Here is a 21198-nt window from a genome sequence, read left to right on the forward strand (position 1 = left end):
AGGTACAAAGAGGAGCTGGTACCATTCCTTCTGAAACTATTCCAATCAATAGAAAAAGAGGGAATCCTCCTTAACTCATTTTATGAGGCCAGCATCATCCTGATAGCAAAACCTGGCAGAGACACAACAAAGAAAGAAAATTTCAGGCCAATAGATCTGATGAACATCGAAGCAAAAATCCTCAATAAAATACTGGCAAACCGAATCCAGCAGCACCTTAAAAAGCTTATCCACCATGATCAAGTCGGCTTCATCCCTGGGATGAAAGGCTGGTTCAACATATGCAAATCAATAAACGTAATTCATCACATAAACAGAACTAATGACAAAAACCACATGATTATCTCAATAGATGCGGCAAAGGCCTTTGATAAAATTCAACAGCCCTTCATGCTAAAAACTCTCAATAAACTAGGTATTGATGGAACATATCTCAAAATAATAAGAGCTATTTATGACAAACCCACAGCCAATATCGTACTGAATGGGCAAAAGCTGGAAGCATTCCCTTTGAAAACCGGCACAAAACAAGGGTGCCCTCTCTCACCACTCCTATTCAACATAGTATTGGAAGTTCTGGCCAGGGCAATGAGGCAAGAGAAAGACAAGACATAAAGGGTATTCAAATAGGAAGAGACGAAGTCAAATTATCTGTCTGCAGATGACATGACTGTATATTTAGAAAACTCCATCGTCTCAGCCCAATATCTCCTTAAGCTGATAAGCAACTTCAGCAAAGTCTCAGGATACAAAATCAATGTCAAAAATCACAAACATTCTTATACACAAATAATAGACAGAGAGCCAAATCATGAGCAAACTCCCATTCACAATTGCTATAAAAAGAATAAAATACCTAGGAATACAACTTACAAGGGATGTGAAGGATCTCTTCAAGGAGGACTACAAACCACTGCTCAAGGAAATAAGAGAGGACACAAACAAATGGAAAAAAATCACATGTTAATGGATAGGAAGAATTAATATGGTGAAAATGGCCATATTGCCCAAAGTAATTTATAGATTATTCAATGCTATTCCCATCAAACTACCACTGACTTTCTTCACAGAATTAGAAAAAACTACTTTAAATTTCATATGGAACCAAAAGAGAGCCCATATAGCCAAGACAATCCTAAGCAAAAAGAACAAAGCTGGCGGCATCATGCTACCTGACTTCAAACTATACTACAAGGCTACAGTCACCAAAACAGCATGGTACTGGTACCAAAAAAGATAATATAGACCAATGGAACAGAACAGAGCCTGCAGAAATAACACCACAGATCTACAACCATCTGATCTTTGACAAACCTGACAAAAACAAGCAATGGGGAAAGGATTCCCTATTTAATAAATGGTGTTGGAAAACTGGCTAGCCATACGCAGAAGACTGAAACTGGACCCCTTCCTTATACCTTATACAAAAATTAACTCAAGATGGATTAGAGACTTAAACGTAAGACCTGAAACCATAAAAACCCTAGAAGAAAACCTAGGCAATACCATTCAGGATATAGGCATGGGCAAAGAATTCACGACTAAAACACCAAAAGCAATGGCAACAAAAGCCAAAATTGACAAATGGTCTAATTAAAGAGCTTCTGCACAGCAAAAGAAACTATTACCGGAACAGGTAATCTACAGAATAAGAAAAATTTTTGCCATCCATCTGACAAAGGGCTAATATCCAGAATCTACAAGGAACTTAAACAAATTTACAAGAAAAAAACAAACAATCCCATCAAAAAGTGGGCGAAAGATATGAACAGACATTTTTCAAAAGAAGATACTTATGTGGCAAACAAACATATGAAAAAAAGCTCACTATCACTGGTTATTAGAGAAATACAAATCAAAACCACAATGAGATACCATCTCACACTAGTTAGAATGGTGATCATTAAAAAGTCAAGAAACAACAGACGCTGGAGAGGATGTGGAGAAATAGGAATGCTTTTACACTGTTGGTGGGAGTGTAAATTAGTTCAACAATTGTGGAAGATAGTGTGGCGATTCCTCAAGGATCTAGAACTTGAAATACCATTTGACCCAGCCATCCCATTACTGGGTATATACCCAAAGGATTATAAATCATTCTCCTATAAAGACACATGCATACATATATTTATTGCAGTACTATTCACAATAGCAAAGACTTGGAACCAACCCAAATGCCCATCAATGATAGACTAGATAAAGAAAATGTGGCCGATATACATCACGGAATATTATGCAGCCATAAAAAGGAATGAGGTCATGTCTTTTGCAGGGACATGGATGAAGCTGGAAACCATCATTCTCAGCAAACTAACACAGGAACAGAAAACCAAACACCACATGTTCTCACTCATAAGTGGGAGTTGAACAATGAGAACATATGGGCACAGGGAGGGGAACATCACATACCAGGGCCTGTTGGTGGGTAGGGGGGAAGGGGGAGGGATAGCATTAGGAGAAATACCTAATGTAGATGACAGATTGATGGATGCAGCAAACCACTATGGCACATGTATACCTATGTAACAAACCTGCACCTTCTCCACATGTATCCCAGAACTTAAAAGTATAATAATAATCATAAAAAAATAATAAGTTTTTTAAAAAAATACAAAAATTAGCCTGGTGTGGTGGCACACACCTGTGATCCCAGCTACTTGGGAGGCTGAGGCAGGAGAATTGCTTGAACCCGCGAGGCAGAGGTTGCAGTGAGCCAAGACCGTGCCATTGCACTTCAGCCTGGGCGACAAGAGCGAAACTCCGTCTCAAAAACAAAACAAAACAAACTCTACCAGTTTAACACGGGAAAAAAAACCCCACGACAAACCTCTATCTCAAACTAGCTAAACGAGTTAGTAATCAACTTACAGAAAAAGCCCACAGAAGTACTGTGATATATAACAAAGGCATTATCTGCTAAAATTATGTCTGAGAACTAAAAATATCTCGGGGAAAGATGTGGCCAAAGTTTTGGAGTAGGTATATTAATAAGACATACCTGCATCTTTCATTGATTTAAATATATTAGGTTTTCCTGTCCTACTGTGGCAATATTTGACTATAGGAAATACTGTACAAACAGAGAATATGAATGAGAATGTGTGTCTGTATGTGTATGTATGTACAACTGGATGTACTGACCAACCTACCCAACTGTTTATGAGCCAGTGGCAGATAAAGACTTATCTAGACACTAGTGGAAAAAGGATTTGAGAAACATCTGTTTAAAGTGTCACTGCTTTTATTAAAACTGAAAACGTCTTTATCCAATTCTTTACTCAGATTATTTTTGTTACTTTTTACAAGTTTGAAATAGGCTTTTTATTTGCATGGGGGAAGCTGTCTCTGTCAACTGTACTTACTTCTTTGAAGAATCAAGTTCTGTAGCAAGTAGTGGTAGCGAGCTTGTACATAAAAGCATTTGTTGTTAGTTTTAGGTAATGTGACTGTTCTCCCAGTTACTTGGGATAACCCTGGTTTATGCTTGTTACTTAAGTATTTAGCCTGTAAGTACTAATTTTCACTTTAATATGTGTCACAGTTTGAAGGAACAATCATAACCATAACTAACTACAGGAGGACATTATCCTCTGAGCTACAGCACACACTTTGGCAATTCACAGATACGGTATAAACTTTAAAAAGTTCAATTAAGGTATAATTTATGTTAACATAAACCATTTAAAAGTGTACAATTCAGCACAGTTCAGCATTTAGTACATTCGCAATGTTGTATAACCATCTCCTCTAGTTCCAAAACATTTTCATCACCCCAAAGGGAAACCCCAAACTCACAAGCAGTCACTCTACATTAATCCCTTCCTCTAAGCCCCTAGCAAGGGAAATTGTATTTTTAATGTAGTAGTTTTAAAATGTTTTCTGGTGCAAAGCCCCTGCCAATAATATTTATTCAAATCGGTACCTAAACATCTAAATTTTGTACTAAATTACATACTAAATGATATCAGATTGTGGTAAAGAAAAGAAATAAATTGATGCTAAGATTTATTAAAAATGAATGAAAGGAAAAGCTTAAAGCTGAGAGAAGACTATTGATTTTCCTTTCCCCTTAAATGAGAAAATTTAGTCCAGCTCATCAAATAGTCTTGCCTAGGAAGACAGTTGAAGACTACTGTCCTAATTATCAGGTTCTAGGAGATACTGTTTTCTCACAATCAGACTTGGTAGCTATTTTGATTCTCACTGAGGAACAGAAAGCTCCTATGCCATTTTACTTCAAATCAGTTCAATTTTAACCCACAATCTTATACGCAGGAAAGCAAAATAATTCCTAGCAATTGTGATGGCTGAAAACTTTATGGCTCCAGGTACAAAAAAAAAGTACTAATACAATATGTGGTTTTTATTCTAAAGAAATTCAGATTTACCATTCTCAATTAAAATCACCTAAAATAGAAAGGCTTCTTTAAAATCCATCCATCCATCAACCCACCCACATACCCATCCAACAATAATGAACATGAAGTGTAAGGTCCCAGGATAGAGAGATAAAAAGATAATTGTCCTTGTCCGATCAACAGAAATTGACAAGAACAACTGAAAAAACAATCTGGCAAGAAAGGCAACCACTTAGGACGGGGCACTGTCAAATGAAAACATCTCGATAACCATGTGCCCCATACCTAAAATAAACCTAAAAATGAAAAGAGGACCGGAGTTTTTAATAAGACATTTTGACAAAGCTGTTAAAAATAATCTTTAAAATAAACTCAGTATCAGTGGTCTGTGGTCCCGCTCCTTATGGCCCATGCTGTCCATTTTCTCCCATATATTTACTCTCTTTTACCACATCACCTATCCTTCTGTGTATCTGAATGCCCAGCTGAAGGCCATAGCAGTTTTGTGTCTTAGTCTGGACAAGAATATGTAATGTATAGTCAGCTATCCCTTGGTATCCTGGGGGACTGGTTCCAAGACCCTCCTCAGATACCCAAATCCAAAGATGCTCAAGTCCCTTGCATAAAATGGCGTAGTATTTACAGGTAACCTACACAGAGCCTCTTATATACTTTATTGTTTTATTTTTTATTTTATTTTTTGAGACAGTCTCACTCTGTTTTCCAGGCTGGAGTGCAATGATGTGATCTTGGCTCACTGCAACCTCTGCCTCCTGGGTTCACGCGATTCTCGTGTATGAGCCTCTCATATACTTTAAATAATCTCTAGATTACTTATAATACCTAATACAATGTAAATACTATGTAAATAGTTTTATAGATGTAAATCTATAGATGTATGTATGTAATGTAAATCTATAGATGTATGTATGTATGATGTAAATAGACTGTCATTTTGGCCTTAGATAAGGAGAGGGGGTAACTAATGAAGGGTAAGGGGAAAAAAAGTGAAGAAATTAAGAAGACAAGAAATGGAAAAGATCTGGGATCTCGGAGGCTTTGCCACACCCAAAGACACAGAGTGCGGGTGAGGGCGGGGTCCAAGATGTGAAGGGGGGTACTTTGTGAACCTTTTTCAAGCAAACACCCTAAAAGTTAAGAATCCTAAAATGAACAATCACTACTACTTCTACGTCCTTCCAGCTTCTACGCCCCATTGTTGTTCTTCTCTTCCTTAATTACAGGCAATCCTTAAGATCTATTGCTTTCATCTGTTCAGTCTTCTCTACTTCAAAGAGGTTGTTAACTGTTACTTACAACTTTTCCCCATGAGGAAGCCTCGCTGCACTCTTGCTATAGTCCTATTCTTGCCACTGTAAGTCCACACTTTTTATGGGGACAGACTATAGGCACTTCTACGGGGCTATCGCAACCAGTTCAAAATGGCTTATTTTTTAACCCCAACCATTACGACCTACTTCCAATCACTTTGTCTCCCATGGCAACGAGTGATAAGGAAATGGAGTGAGGGTGAATACAAACTGCAGTGAAAGAATAGAAAAAATGGTGGCACTTTGGAGGATAGAAACAGCAAAGCAACAGCACCTGTTAGGATCAGACACAGTGTATGTATTCTTGAAGGCAGAGGAGTGTTGAAGAGATTGAAATTGAAATGTAAGATAATACTTATTTACTAGACATATGTGCTAAGCTTGAGAGTAGGGGGATAAGAACAAAAAGGTCCACAATGAAGTGGGACAGCTCTGGAGAAGTGAGAGGAAAATGAAAAATAGGAAGGATAAAAGACAGACTGTGTTACCTAGAGACATGGTTTAAAACAAAATGGCAAGAAATTCCAGAAAACTTCAGAAAAATTAATGTGATAAAAATTTCTTCAGCCAACTGAAGATGTCATGAAAACTATTCATTAAAAAGCCACACAGTTTATTAGGGAAAACTACAAATGTTTTGATGGTGCATCAATAATTATGTGTTCCATAATTAAACACTTTAATGCACAATTTAAACAAAAGCAAAATGAGTTTAAAAATAGATATGAATCAACCAAAAAGTTAACAAAATCCATTTAACTAAATTTTGCTGCATTGTTTTATACTGCAAACCACAGAAGAAAAATTCCCATGAAAAGACAAACTGAATAAACTCAAATATGCCTGATAAAGCAATCTTTTCCAATGGAAAAATGAAACCTACATCTAGTTGGTGAAATCTACATCTAGTTGGTAAAACCTGAAATTTCCCTTAAAAGTTTCTATTCTTCCAAGTACAAGACCCCCAAATTCATTGATAAAATGGGACAGGTAAGAACTGTGCTAGTTTTCTGAGGGGGCAGGTAGGTGCTAGTGGTAACGTGTTTGTACAAACTGTTGTGTGAAAGTTGGGGACAAATTTGAGAGCAGCAATCAATGTGTGAACCAGAGGGAAGAAATCAACCCCTCTACTGACTAGATCTCCTCTTCAAGTGATGTAATAAAATACTTAGCAGTCATTATATAAAAGGGAATCTTCCTCCTTTACTAGCTTTGAAGGAGCTCACCCTGCAGATCTCCAAAAAGGAGTCACTAAAATAAGCAGACATTCTTTTTCTTCTATAAGAAGTCTGACCTCCTCATGTGTGTACCAGGCCTCTTATCACATACAATAATTCTCAGTGGTTGTCTATATAGTTAAAAGTGCTATTTCTCTCTATTCACAAAAAGGTTTAAATGACTTAATAATGGAGTGCCCCCATTACATTTGTGTATTTTTTTGGGCAATAATTCAAATGCTAGAATGATGTCCCTTGATCTCACACATTTCTGAATTCTAATGGTGCTTACTTACTTGTATATATTTCCTTGCAGATGAATGAATAAACCACATCATAACTGCTTCTCTCCTTGGTAACAATTCCAAAGTGCCCAGGAAATTCCTGACCATGTTCCTAATGCTAAACTAATTAGAAAATCAGACAAATAGTAAGCAAATTACAAGGCTTACTCATACTGTTTTGGTAATACTGGTGATGTTTCACGTGAGGACTACATGATATGATATTTGCTGAAAGCCATGACGATTTTGGGAACTTTCCAATTTATACCACTCACCAAAAAATGTCTGAATGCTTTTATTGAACTACATTTATAGTACAGGTGTTTTTAGAAGTTATCTAGCCAAGTGTTAATATTTTTAAAGTTCTAGTGATGTACTTGAAAATCTTATATTCAGAACTCTATTCTTTTTTTTTTTAAGACAGAGTCTCACTCTGTTGCCCAGGCTGGAGTGCAGTGGTGTGATCTCGGCTCATTGCAACCTCTGCCTCCTGGGTTCAGGTGATTCTCCTGCCTCAGCCTCCTGAGTAGCTGGGATTACAGGCACCCATCACCACGCCTGGCTAATTTTTGTATTTTCAGTAGAGACGGGGTTTCGCCATGTTGGCCAGGCTGGTCTCTAACTCTTTACCTCACGTGATCTGCTCAAAGTTCTGGGATTAGAGGCGTAAGCCACTGCACCCGGCCCAGAACTCTATTCTTAATGAAATGCAATAAATGAGGCATTACCAAGTTTTTCAAATCCAATTTTAAAAATAAACTTATTGGGCATTTAAAAATAATAATGCTCTTCGCCCACTTTTTGATGGGGTTGTTTTTTTCTTGTAAATTTGTTTAAGTTCTTTGTAGATTCTGGATATTAGCCCTTTGTCAGATGCGTAGATTTTAAAAATTTTCTCCCATTCTGTAGGTTGCCTGTTCACTCTGATAGTAGCTTCTTTTCCTGTGCAGAAGCTCTTTAGCTTAATTAGATCCCATTTCTTTATTTTGGCTTTTGTTGCCATTGCTTTTGGTGCTTTAGTCATGAAGTCCTTGCCCATGCCTATGTCCTGAATGGTATTGTCTAGGTTTCCTTCTAGGGTTTTTATGGTTTTAGGTATAACATATAAGTCTTTAATCCATCTTGAATTAATTTTTGTATAAGGTGTAAGGAAGGGATCCAGTTTCAGCTTTCTACATATGGCTAGCTAGTTTTCCCAGCACCATTTATTACATAGGGAATCCTTTCCCCATTGTTTGTTTTTGTCAGGTTTGTCAAAGATCAGATGGTTGTAGATGTTTGGTATTATTTCTGAGGGCTCTGTTCTGTTCCATTGGTCTATATCTCTGTTTTGGTACCAGTACACCATGCTGTTTGGGTTAGTGTAGCCTTGTAGTATAGTTCAAAGTCAGGTCGTGCTGCCTCCAGCTTTGTCCTTTTTGCTTAAGATTGTCTTGGCTATACGGGCTCTTTTTTGGTTCCATATGAACTTTAAAAGTAGTTCTTTCCAATTCTGTGAAGAAAGTCATTGGTAGCTTGATGGGGATGGCACTGAATCTATAAATTACCTTGGGCAGTATGGCCATTTTCACAATATTGACTCCTCCTACCCATGAGCATGGAATGTTCTTCCACTTGTTTGTGTCCTCTTTGATTTCGTTGAGCAGTGGTTTGTAGTTCTCCTTGAAGAGGTCCTTCACGTCCCTTGTAAGTTGGATTCCTAGGTATTTTATTCTCTTTGAAGCAATTGTGAATGGGAGTTCACTCATGATTTGGCTCTCTGTTTGTCTGTTATTGGTGTATAAGAATGCTTGTGACTTTTGACATTGATTTTGTATCCTGAGACTTTGCTGAAATTGCTTATCAGCTTAAGGAGATTTGGGGCTGAGACAATGGGGTTTTCTAAATATATAGTCATGTCATCTGCAAACAGGGACATTTTGACTTCCTGTTTTCCTAATTCAATACCCTTTATTTCTTTCTCCTGCCTGATTGCCCTGGCCAGAACTTCCAACGCTATGTTGAATAGGACTGGTGAGAAAGAGCATCCCTGTCTTGTGCCAGTTTTCAAAGGGGAATGCTTCCAGTTTTTGCCCATTCAGTATGATATTGGCTGTGGGTTTGTCATAAATAGCTCTTATTATTTTGAGATACGTCCCATCAATACCTAGTTTATTGAGAGTTTTTAGCATGAAGGGCGGTTGAATTTTGTCAAAGGCCTTTTCTGCATCTATTGAGATAATCATGTGGTTTTTGTCTTTGGTTTTGTTTATATGATGGATTACGTTTATTGATTTGCGTATGTTGAACCAGCCTTGCATCCCAGGGATGAAGCCCACTTGACCATAGTGGATAAGCTTTTTGATGTGCTACTGGATTCGGTTTGCCAGTATTTTATTGAAGATTTTTGTATCCATATTCATCAGGGATATTGGTCTAAAATTCTCTTTTTTTGTTGTGTCTCTGCCAGGCTTTGGTATCAGGATGATGCTGGCCTCATAAAATGAGTTAGGGAGAATTCTCTCTTTTTCTATTGACTGGAATAGTTTCAGAAGGAATGGTACCAGCTCCTCTTTGTACCTCTGGTAGAGTTTTGGCTGTGAATCCGTCTAGTCTTGGACTTTTTTTGGTTGGTAGGCTATTAATTATTGCCTCAATTTCAGAGCCTCTTATTAGTCTATTCAGGGATTCAACTTCTTCCTGGTTTAGTCTTGGGAGGGTGTATGTGTCAAGGAATTTATCCATTTCTTCTAGATTTTCTAGTTTATTTGCATAGAGGTGTTTATAGTATTCTCTGATGGTAGGAATGCTTTTATACTGTTGGTGGGAGTGTAAATTAGTTCAACAATTGTGGAAGATAGTGTGGCAATTCCTCAAGGATCTAGAACTTGAAATACCATTTGACCCAGCCATCCCATTACTAGGTGTATACCCAAAGGATTATAAATCATGCTGCTATAAGGACACATGCACATGTATGTTTATTGCAGCACTATTCACAATAGCAAAGACTTGGAACCAACCCAAATGTCCATCAATGATGGACTAGATTAAGAAAATGTGGCACATATACACCGTGGAATACTATGCAGCCATAAAAAAGGATGAGTTCATGTCCTCTGTAGGGACATGGATGAAGCTGGAAACTATCATTCTGAGCAAACTATCGCAAGGACAGAAAACCAAACACTGCATGTTCTCACTCATAGGTGGGAACTGACCGATGAGAACACTTGGACACAGGGTAGGGAACATCACACACTGGGGCCTGTTGTGGGGTGGGGGGGGAGGGGGAGGGGTAGCAGTAGGAGAAATACCTAATGTAAATGACGAGTTAATGGGTGCAGCACACTAACATGGCACATGTATACACAAGTAACAAACCTGCCCGTTATGCACATGTACCCTAGAACTTAAAGTATAATAATAATAATAATACTGCTAATATTTTGATTCTGGGGGAACCAGTCTACATTTTTCTATGTTTATTTATATCATGATTTTGTATCTCAATCCTATTGTGGTCTACATATTTAGCTTTGTCATTTTTTCTTTATCTTTCTGGAGTCAATTCATTTTTATAATTAAAATTTTGAAGATGCATATGTCCTTGAATATCCTTTAATCCAACGATCTCATTTATTTAAATGTGGAAACTCAGGTAGGGATAGTGTGTTGACCAAGGTCTACACCTAAGTAGTTAGAGGGAACTAGGCTTTAGGTCTGACTTACTCTTTGCTCCTCCAATGTTGCATTTCTTTATTGTCTTGGTTATATATCATATACCACCAATGTTCTGGTCTTCTGGAAGTATATCTGTCCAAACTACACAGAGAACTTTCATTCAAGATACTAGTTTTTGATAGTTTGTTCCTACACCACTCTACATTTTCCCCAGTAGAGTATGTCCAAAGTGGCAGGGTGGACCAAATAATCTCAGGCAAAACAATAAAAATTCTTACATAAAATAGATAATTTAGAGCCTAAAATCTTGAATACAGTCACTCATTATTTGTCATTACTGCTGTAGTTACCCGAACTAAATCTTACCTGCCCCCTTTTAGTCCACTCATAAATTTTCTCAAGTTCTCCCTGTGGTGTGTCTCCACTGGCCTACCTAGCATTTAGTCCACTCATAAATTTTCTGAAGTTCTCCCTGTGGTGTGTCTCCACTGGCCTACCCAGCATTTCATTGCCCAGAAGAGTATACCAGATTACATAGAAATTTTACTCTTCTAGATTACTTAGAAAGTACTGAAGAATAATTCTGACATCAATTCTATTGATGTGTGCCTACATATATCAAGAGTTTCTATCCCATGTAAATTTATCATGGCTATTGTAAATAATAAGTCTAAAAACCATTATGACTCACCTCAGAGTTCATAGTAATTTGAGAATAACCTTGGAAGATACAGGAATACCTTGGAGATACTACAGATTCGGTTTTAGACCACTACAATAAAGTGAGTCATGCAAATGTTTTGGTTTCCACTGCATGTAAGTGATGAGTTTACCCTACACTATAGTCTATTAAGTGGGCAATAAGCATTACATCTAAAAAAAAAAATAACACATATACCTTAATTTAAAAATACTTTATCACTAAAAAATCCTAAAGATCACCTGGGCCTTCTGTGAGTCATCTTTTGTGGGTGGAAGGTCTTATACCTTTATATTGATGGCTGCTGATTGACCACGATGTTGGTTGCTGAAGGTTAGGGTGGCTGTGGCAATTTCTTAAAACAAAACAACCATGAAGTTTGTCACATTGCCTGACTCTTCCTTTCACAAAAGATTTCTCTGTAGCATTTAAGGATGTTTGATAGCATTTTACCGTGGTAGAACTTCTTTCAAAATTGGAGTCAACCCTCTCAAACCCTGTCACCGCTTTCAACTAAGATTATGGAATATTCTAAATCCTTTATTGTCATTTCAACATAGCAGCTTCACCAGAAGCAGATTCTTTCTCAAGAAACCACTTTTTTTGCTCATCCATAAGAAGTAACTCCTCATTCATTCATGTTTTATCATAAAGACTGCAGCAAACCAGTCACTTTTCAGGCTTCACTTTTAATTCTAGTTCTCTTACTATTTTCACCACATCTGCAGTGACTTCCTCCACTGAAGTCTTGAGCCCCTCAAAGTTATCCATGAAGCTTGGGATTAACTTCTTCCAAAATCCTGTTAATGTTGATATTTGGACCTCTTTCACAAATCACAAATGTTCTGAATAACATCTAGAATGGTGAATCCTTTCCAGAAGGTTTTCAGTTTACTTTTCCCAGATCCATCAAAGGAATCACTATCTAATGGCAGTTACAGCCTTACGAAATGCATTTCTTAAATAACAGGACATAAAAGTAGAAATCATTCCTTGATCCATGGGCTGCAGAAATGGATGCTGTGTCAGTAGGCATAAAAACAACATTCATCTCCTTGTACAAATCCATCAGAGCTCTTAGATGACTAGATACATTGTCACTAAGCAGTTAATATTTTGAAAGAATCTTTTTTTTCCTGAGCAGTAGGTCTCAACAGTGGGCTTCAAATATTCAGTAAACCATGCTGTAAACAGATGTGCTGTCATGCAGACTTTTTTGTTCCATTTATAGAGCACAAGCAGAGTAGACTTAGCATAATTCTTAAGGGCCCTAGGATTTTTGGAATGGTAAAGCAGCACTGGCTTCCACTTAAAATCACCAGCTGTCTTAGCCCATAACAAGTAAGTCAACCTATCCTTTGAAGCTTTGAAGCCAGGCCACTGACTTCTCCTCTCTAGCTAAGAAGATTCTAGATGGCATCTTCTTCCAAAAGAAGGCTGTTCTGTCTCCACTGAAAATCTGTTGGTTAGCGTAGCTATGTTCATCAATGATCTTAGCTAGAGGTCTTCTGGATAATTTGCTGCAGCTTCCATATCAGCATTTGCTGCTTCACCTTGTACTTGAATGGTATGGAAATGGCTTCCTTCCTTAAGCCTCATGAACCAACCTCTGCTAGCTACAAACTTTTCCTTTGTAGCTTCCTCACCTCTCTCAGCCCTTACAGGACTGAGTACATTAGGGCCTTGCTCTGGATTAGGCTTTGCCTTAAGAAAATATTGTGGCTGTTTTGATCTCTATTTACTTCTTTGTGTGTTCACTGGAGTAGCACTTTAAATTTCCTTTGACAACTTTTCTTTGCATTCACAACTTGGCTAACTGTTTAGCACAATGGGCCTAGCTTTCAGCCTATCTTAGCTGTTGACATACTTTCCTCACTAAGCTTAATCATTCTAGCTTTTGATTTAAAGTGAGAGTATGTGTGACTCTGCCTTTCACTTGAACACTTAGAGGCTCTTGTAGGGTTATTAAATGGCCTAATTTCAATATTGTTGTGTCTCAGGGAATACGAAGATCCAAGAAGAGGGAGAGAGATGGAGATTGGCTGATTGGTGGAGCAGCTGGAACACACACATTGATCAATTAAGCTCAATACAAACTTCCAAAACAATCACAATAGTAACATCAAAAAAATTACTGATCACAGATCACCATAATGGATGTAATAACAATGAAAAAGCTCTAAATACTGCAAGAATTACCAAATGTGGCACAGAGGCACAAAATAAGCATAAGCTGTTGGAAAAATGGCACCAAAATAAGCATAGCCTGTTGGAAAAACAGGCTTAGTCAACACAGAGTTGACATGAACGTTTTATTTGTTTAAAAAAAAAAAAGCATTACCTGTGAAATGCAATAAAGTGAAGCTCAATAAAACAATGTATGTCTTTACTTTAATTAATCTCAGGTAGTTGTAACACCATATTCACTTCAGATGTGTCTGAGGATAAGGCAACTTAGAAGAAAATGCCTAGCACATGGGCAGATAAATAGATGCGTTGACCCTATTTATGTCTATTGTTATTTTACAACGGGAAAATAAGTTTAAAAATCATTGTTACAAATATGGAATCTGCTAGTTATCATAATTAATTACAATAGATTTTATAAATAAGTAGCCTACTGCTTTCAAATGAAAGAAATATAAACTTTTGATGAGCTAGGATTCTAGAACACTTGCTTTTGTTGCCCATCTCCTACGCATTTTCAGTTCCATGTTTTCATCAATTCCTATTCTGTAACACATTCTTATACTCTTTCAAAAAATATTTTCTAACCCTTTCCTTATTTTCCTTTGTCTTTTTATATATCAATCTTCCTTTTACTGTTCTTTACTTGCTTTCTGGAACACCTTTTCTATCTCATCACCTGCTTTTTTCGTGTCCAGATACTCTTACCCCCCACCCCAAAATATTCAGTCTGTCTGAGTCTGCATATTGCTCACTGGCTGCCCCAAATATCCTATTTCAACTCTCAATTAAACAGTTCCCCAGAGTTACTAAATCACTGCTTCTTCTGGCCTAGCCAACATGTTGCCACTCTTACTTACCTCCCTACAAAGCTACCATTCTCACATAATCTAGCCAAGTGGTAGAGGAATAGAATGCTCACATTAGCTCATACTAAAGTAAATGGATAATATCTTTACCACCCCCATCCTACCCTATACTCTTAGGAGGACAATGTTTACTAAATAACTTCAAATGGTAAAATTTCATACAAATTAGGTAAAAAACTGAGATTGGGGATGTGTGTGATAGAGTTAGGGGGAGACTCACCTTTAAACATACAAAACAATTGATTCCCTAATATATTCCAGCCTTGGAATAGGCAACAAATTAGTTCATAAGAAAATACTGATCCTTATTGGGCTTTCCAGATTCTACCTGTTTCCTAAGGTCTGATTCAGCTATGGCTGAATTTGAAATTCTAATGACAGGAAAAAACGGAAAGAAGGGGGTGTGCCAAAGGTTTATTCCAATTTCCAACATCTGAATGCAGATAATATTGTCAGTCATGGGGTCCTGAAACACTGAAGCTTCAGTGCTGGAAAAATGAGAGAGGTCTGATATTCTCCTAAGTTATGGATTTAGGCAATCAGAAAGATCTCAAAGTTGCCCGTCTCATATCTGCTCATCTCTCTCCTTCCTCTATCTGAATATGGAAATACTGTGATTACATGAAAGTAATACTAATTACTGTTTGTGGCTAATTACCCCATGGTACAGTAACAAACATCAAAATGCAGTTAGCTTTATTGTAAGCTTTACCTTAATAAAACACTATATTTTACTCAAGCATTTAATCTTTATAGTTCTGTACATATAGCAGGTTTACTTTACTAATTAAAACAACAATAGTAATAACAACCAGAGGGAACATTAGAAATGTCCAATAAATACTGGTTATATGAATTAATGAATATTATGTTTATTTAAAGTGGTACATGGCACTCAAACATTCATTGAGCACCTACTTTATGTACTTTATTTTATTTGGGGGAAGTGGTGCTGCATATGTCACTGACAATTTGTTATGAGGATGGAGGAGGGCTTTATGCTGCCTTTAGAAGAACCTCACTAATACCCCTCACCCTTCAACCAGACCCCCCACAATGTTTCTATCTCTAGATTTCCTTTAGCTATACAACCAACTGGAAAATTGATTCTCCTTCTTCAACCCCTTGGATTACCCAGTTTTATTCTGGTCATCCATTAACTAACTAGTCATCCACATACTAACTAGTATGTGCTTTAAAGTTGCATCTGTACACAGTTACAGCTGCCTTAGAAAACAAGATCACCATTTGGAAACACTGCTCCAAAATTAGAATACAGAGTATCATATCAAATAGAATGGCATCAAGGCCGGGGATGGTGGCTCACGCCTGTAATCCCAGCACTTTGGGAGACCAAGGCAGGCAGATCACCTGAGGTCAGGAGTTTAAAACCAGCCTGGCCAACATGGCGAAATCCCGTCTCTACTGAAAATACAAAAATTAGCCAGGTATGCTGGCAGAAGCCTGTAATCCCAGCTACTAAGGAGGCTGAGGCACGAGAATTGTTTGAATCTGGGAGGTGGAGGTTGCAGCGAGACGAGATCATGCCACTGCATTCCAGCCTGAGTGACAGAGTGAGACTCTGTCTCAAAACAAAATAAAACAAACAAAAAAAACAAAAAACAAAACAAAAAAACAACAAAAAACCCCCACCTCTTTCCTGGACATCTGTGTCTTTATTGCATAGAAACACTGTTCAAAAACAGTAACAATAGTGATTTACAAAGACAGTGAGAAAGTACTACTTTGTGTTCACAGCCCAGTTTCAGAATGGGTGCTAAGAGCATTTTAACACTTTTTAAAAAGGGGCCATATCTCAAAATGATAGCACTTTCAATAATATACTTAGTATGCGTAAGCACACTCTGTGACGTCTGCACAAGGATGGAAATTGCCTAATGATAGATTTCTCAGAACATATCTGCATCATTAAGCAATACATGACTGTGTTTACAGGGTCCACTTTTTCACTGATACTCACAGAATCACATAAGCACTCTGATAACCACAGAGAACACACACTGTATCTATACACATTACATCCAAATACAAATGTATTCTCCAAACCCTCAAAAACATAAATGTTCAAAACACACATATTTATATCTAATGTGCTGGGCAAACATAATATTTTAAAATACCAAAATAAAAGTCTTCATTTTTTTTAAAAAGAAAGATATGATACATATGAATAAAGGAAATATATTTCTTTCTTGGTCACAGAAAACTCTACATCTCCCTTTTTTGTTTTCTAGCCTGAGTCTGCTTACTAATCAATATGTCAACTATTTCTTGTTTTTTTTTTTTGTAATGAATTGTACACTTTTTATGCTCAGTGTAATAAGAAAGTCACATCATCAGAGGCAGTGTGACTGAATGAATGAGTCACTTAGGTCTTAAGGAGAAAAGAAAACTGAACACAGAAATACTGAAGAAATAGTGACTATCCCAAGGTCTCCCGGAAATCACAATGCATAAAGTTAGTTTCCCTTTCAGTATTTTCTCAGTAGCAGCAATGGTGCCAATCTCAGAGGGGATGGAAATTTCCTTGTGTCTACTGTTTAAGTTCTTAGAAAGGGTTTATAGGGCTCTAGTTTTCCTCCTGTTTGGAAGACAACTGAATTTACACAAATATAGCCAATTCATTCCAGGTTTAAAAAAACTTGATACAAACTCTTTGGAAGCAAGAAATGCTACTATTTTAAGTTTCAGATCCAAACCTAAAAGTTAAATTGTACATTAGTCCAATTAGTGATAAACTTCGCTCACTGAACTCTCTGTAACTTCTCATGTGCCAACATTATATTCTGCTAAAAATTAAAGAAGCTATGTCTATTGGAAAACTTTTATGTGCTACTCTTTTGTTCAAAACCATGTAAGTAGTGGCCAGTAAGTTAGAAAGGATGCTCTTTTCACCTACCTAAGCACTTAATATGTCCATTTTTGTCCTCCACAGAGTTTAATTAATAGAATGTCATTTCACACCCAGTGTGTAGCTTTCCTAGAACTGGTGAAGAGGCTAAGTGTTTGGAGTTACCTTGAGTGGTGAAGTTGAAGAGTGCAGGTGTGTCTCGCCCATTTGGTAGTTTGACATTTGGGTCCCGTAATTCATCAAAAAATGAATGTGCACAAGCTTCCAGTGGTGTTAGTCGGGCAGTTGGTGTATACTCCAGCAGACGGCTACACAGTGCAATTGCCTCCGGTGGAGTTCGGGGTCGGAAGACCTGCAGTACAAAAAAAGGGAAAGAACAATTAATGTTTTATTTTAAGAATCTAAGCAAATACCCTGTGAATAACGACTTAATTCCCACCATGTACAGAAACATGGTTGCATTTGGGAAAGGACCTTCTAGAATGGAAAGAGTTAAATGCATATGATTCACAGGGGTGAACTGCTAATTAAAGATTATATGAGAAATGCTCGGAGAAAAATCTATATATGCTAATCATAAAGTAATAACAATCAGACATGCATACAAAATATGACAGGCACATGGGAAAGGCTGAGTTCTGGAGGCAAGCACAACTAGAAAAATATTTTTTAAATTTTAAAGTTTTCACTGCTATGGCAGTAAACAAAAGATTGCCTCTTCTGCATTGTTTCTTTAGCCGAACAATTGTTAATGATGGGCAGCACTGTTTGAAAACTTGGCAATCAAAAAGAAGAGAAAGAAGAGCTATTTACTCTAGGTCTATAAATGCTACTGATTTGCTATTATTTCCAATAAACAGAGCCTACCATTATTTGAAGAAATTCTTGAATACCTAGAATTTGATAAAATGTCCTTATTTTTTTTCTCAAGTAGGTGTTACCATGAATGTGGCCAGATTTCCCCCACTTGAATGAATATTCCAGGGTTTTAATCAAGGAGGAAAAAAATGTATTATCCATTAAGAATGATTAAGACACAGAAAAAGTCAACTGAAGGCTATATTGAAGAAAAATTCAATTAAATTAATCTACTTAAAGGAATAGATAGCTTTCTACTAATTTGTGTCTTAAATAAAGCTAACAAATACAAAAACTATAAAAATATTCTTCATTCTAAGTTATGGCCACCTACAGAATAAAAATAAAAAGGCAAGGATAGAAATAAACAGACCAGAAGCCGCTGAAATTAAAGAAAAATGAAACATATATCCCTCGACAGGAAGAACATACAACCAAATAAAAGGTGTGATGATGGAGGTGGACAGAGAAGCAGACACTTATAAATGGAGGAAAACAGACCCACAAGTGAGAAAAGCCCATGCAGATTGTGACAGGGCATGGAGCAGCCTCGGAGGCTAAGGTTTCCTAGTAAGAATGGCTCATGTAACATCTGTTGTTCACTTATGCTGACTGTTAGTAGAACTAGTTACAACTACAGAGCTCATTAGACTTTGCAGAGATTATTTATGAGTACTGTCTACAGTGAAAAGAGGATTGTATTTGTTTTTAATTTATTATTGAAAAAGACATTTTCCATGAAAATTGAGAAATTAGGTAAAGTAGGCTCTTAGGAAATTATTTCAGAACATAAAGAAAGGCCTTAGTCAATTTCTTGGTTATGTTACAAAGAAACCTTTTTGTAAGGTCAAAACCTGCCTTATCTTTATTCTTTTGAATACTCTGACTCGCCTCAGTCAAGGAAACCTTAGAGTTACTGTCGAATTTGAAATGTTTAGCTCTTCCACTGTTATTGGTCCCCTCTCTTGCTCCCAAGGTCCATAATCATATACAGAATGTTAAAAGAAAATAATCAGTGGGAAAACCCAGAAAATTTTCATAAAAATATTAAACACTATTGGCATATTTTATCCCTGAAGGCAAGTTTGCTTCTGTTTGACAGTATACGGATTCTGCTAGCTAATCCAAAATGTTTTTGCACCAATATGGCAGCACATAAGTGGAACTAAAAGTAGCACCAAAAGTAGAAATAAATATCTCCCGCTAACATTCAAATGTAGGATGGCTGGATGCTGAGTTATTTTAAATTAAAAAATTTCATATTATATTTTCAAAGATTTTGTGTTAAAGCTATTAATAAACCAGTATTATAAGTTTATTTCCGATTTTTTTTTTTTTTTTGAGATGGAGTCTTGCTCTGTTGCCCAGGCTGGAATGCAGTGGCCCGATCTCGGCTCACTGCAAGCTCCGCCTCCCTGGTTCATGCCATTCTCCTGCCTCAGCCTCCCGAGTAGCTGGGACTACAGGCGCCTGCCACCACACCCGGGTAATTTTTTGTATTTTTAGTAGAGACGGGGTTTCACCGTGTTAGCTAGGATGGTCTCCATCTCCTGACCTCATGATCTGCCTGCCTCGGCCTCCCAAAGCGCTGGGATTACAGGCGTGAGCCACCGAGCCCGTCCTATTTCCGATATTTTTTTAAGTCACCCATATCTTTTGGTGTTTTACTGCCTACAAGTGATAATCCATATTGGTACTAAGACATTTATTAGCGTATATTTGTCAGGGAATCCTAACTCATGAAGTTCAAGAGTTAAAAACAATAAAGAAAATAATACATGCCAAAAGCCTACATTAAAATCAAGATTTAACCTGCCTTTACAAAAACTATACACTGTTATTTTAAACCCTTGAGAGATTCTTGTTGAGAAAAGCCTAGGTTCAGTACTCTGTGAATAAAGGTTAAGTGGAAAATTATGTGGGGTCAAAACCCAATATCTCCCACAGTTCAGATTTCTGACCATAATACAGGGTGAGTTAGCATGTAACTTCTAAAAATTATAGGGCAAACTAGAAACTAGCTCATCTGAATTATTTTTGCTTCTAAAGAAAAGGAAACCACCAAGAACTGAAATTTGTCTTTTAATTAAAGAAGCTTTCGCTGTCACTTCTTTCCTTACTCATTGAAATTGCTTAACACTCAGACCTTTGGTTTCATAGATCTTCATCAATATTTATTCTTGTAATAGAAATAATAATTTTAAAACCCCACAATTCCTAAACTTCAGCCTAGATGTCAATGAATAACCCAAGAGGCTGACAATCTAAATATACTATAAGTGAAACCTATGCCATACAGTGAATAAAAACAGAAATCACAGCTACTTACATCGTTTACTATTACATCTCAAGAATGAGTAATTGTTTAGCCTCTCAAAAAAGATTTCCCCCAAGTTTTATAGACCTGCCCTGAAATTTTGGGAAAAAAAAATTAAGTACATACCCGCACTCCTGAGGTGAAATGTCCTGTTCCTGACGAATCCTAAAGATGATAATGCAGTGAAATAATCCAAACAGGGGAAGTCAATCCAAAAGAGAATAGTCCAGCAAGGAAAAATATATCCAATGTTATAAGAAATCCATGGTGTGGGGGGGACATAGAAAATGTTTATACAGTTATAAACTTTAAACATCAGTCTTCACAGTAGCAAGTCCAAGTTTTAAAAATTATTTCACCACAGTGTATGCAAAAAAATTTTTTTTGATTGTGCAATGGTGAGGCACAGTAAAGAAACATTTTAATTTTAGTTTATTATGTTCCAATGCCAGTGCGTTTATTAAAAAAATACAAAACCAAAAAAAGTTAAAATCAAAATGAAATCTAGAAGTAAGTTCCCAAAGTAAAGTGGTCTTCTATGA

General features: G+C 37.0%; 1 protein-coding gene across 4 annotated transcripts in view; it reads right to left on the reverse strand.

Annotated features, from left to right (window-relative positions):
- Positions 1–21198, reverse strand: part of GSK3B (glycogen synthase kinase 3 beta) — a 251570-nt gene that overhangs the window by 23918 nt on the left and 206454 nt on the right. For 2 of the 4 annotated variants that reach the window (XM_063630117.1, XM_055260259.2), the window contains exons 9-10: positions 20783–20821; positions 17647–17833 (exon numbers count right to left, since the gene is read on the reverse strand). In XM_063630117.1, coding sequence (XP_063486187.1) covers positions 17647–17833; positions 20783–20821 — 226 coding nt within the window. The remainder of the gene's footprint in view (positions 1–17646; positions 17834–20782; positions 20822–21198) is intronic. The other 2 variants (XM_055260260.2, XM_055260261.2) reach the window with 1 other exon arrangement.

This window comes from Symphalangus syndactylus, chromosome 21 (assembly GCF_028878055.3).
Source record: "Symphalangus syndactylus isolate Jambi chromosome 21, NHGRI_mSymSyn1-v2.1_pri, whole genome shotgun sequence".
Classification (NCBI taxonomy): Eukaryota; Metazoa; Chordata; class Mammalia; order Primates; family Hylobatidae; genus Symphalangus; species Symphalangus syndactylus.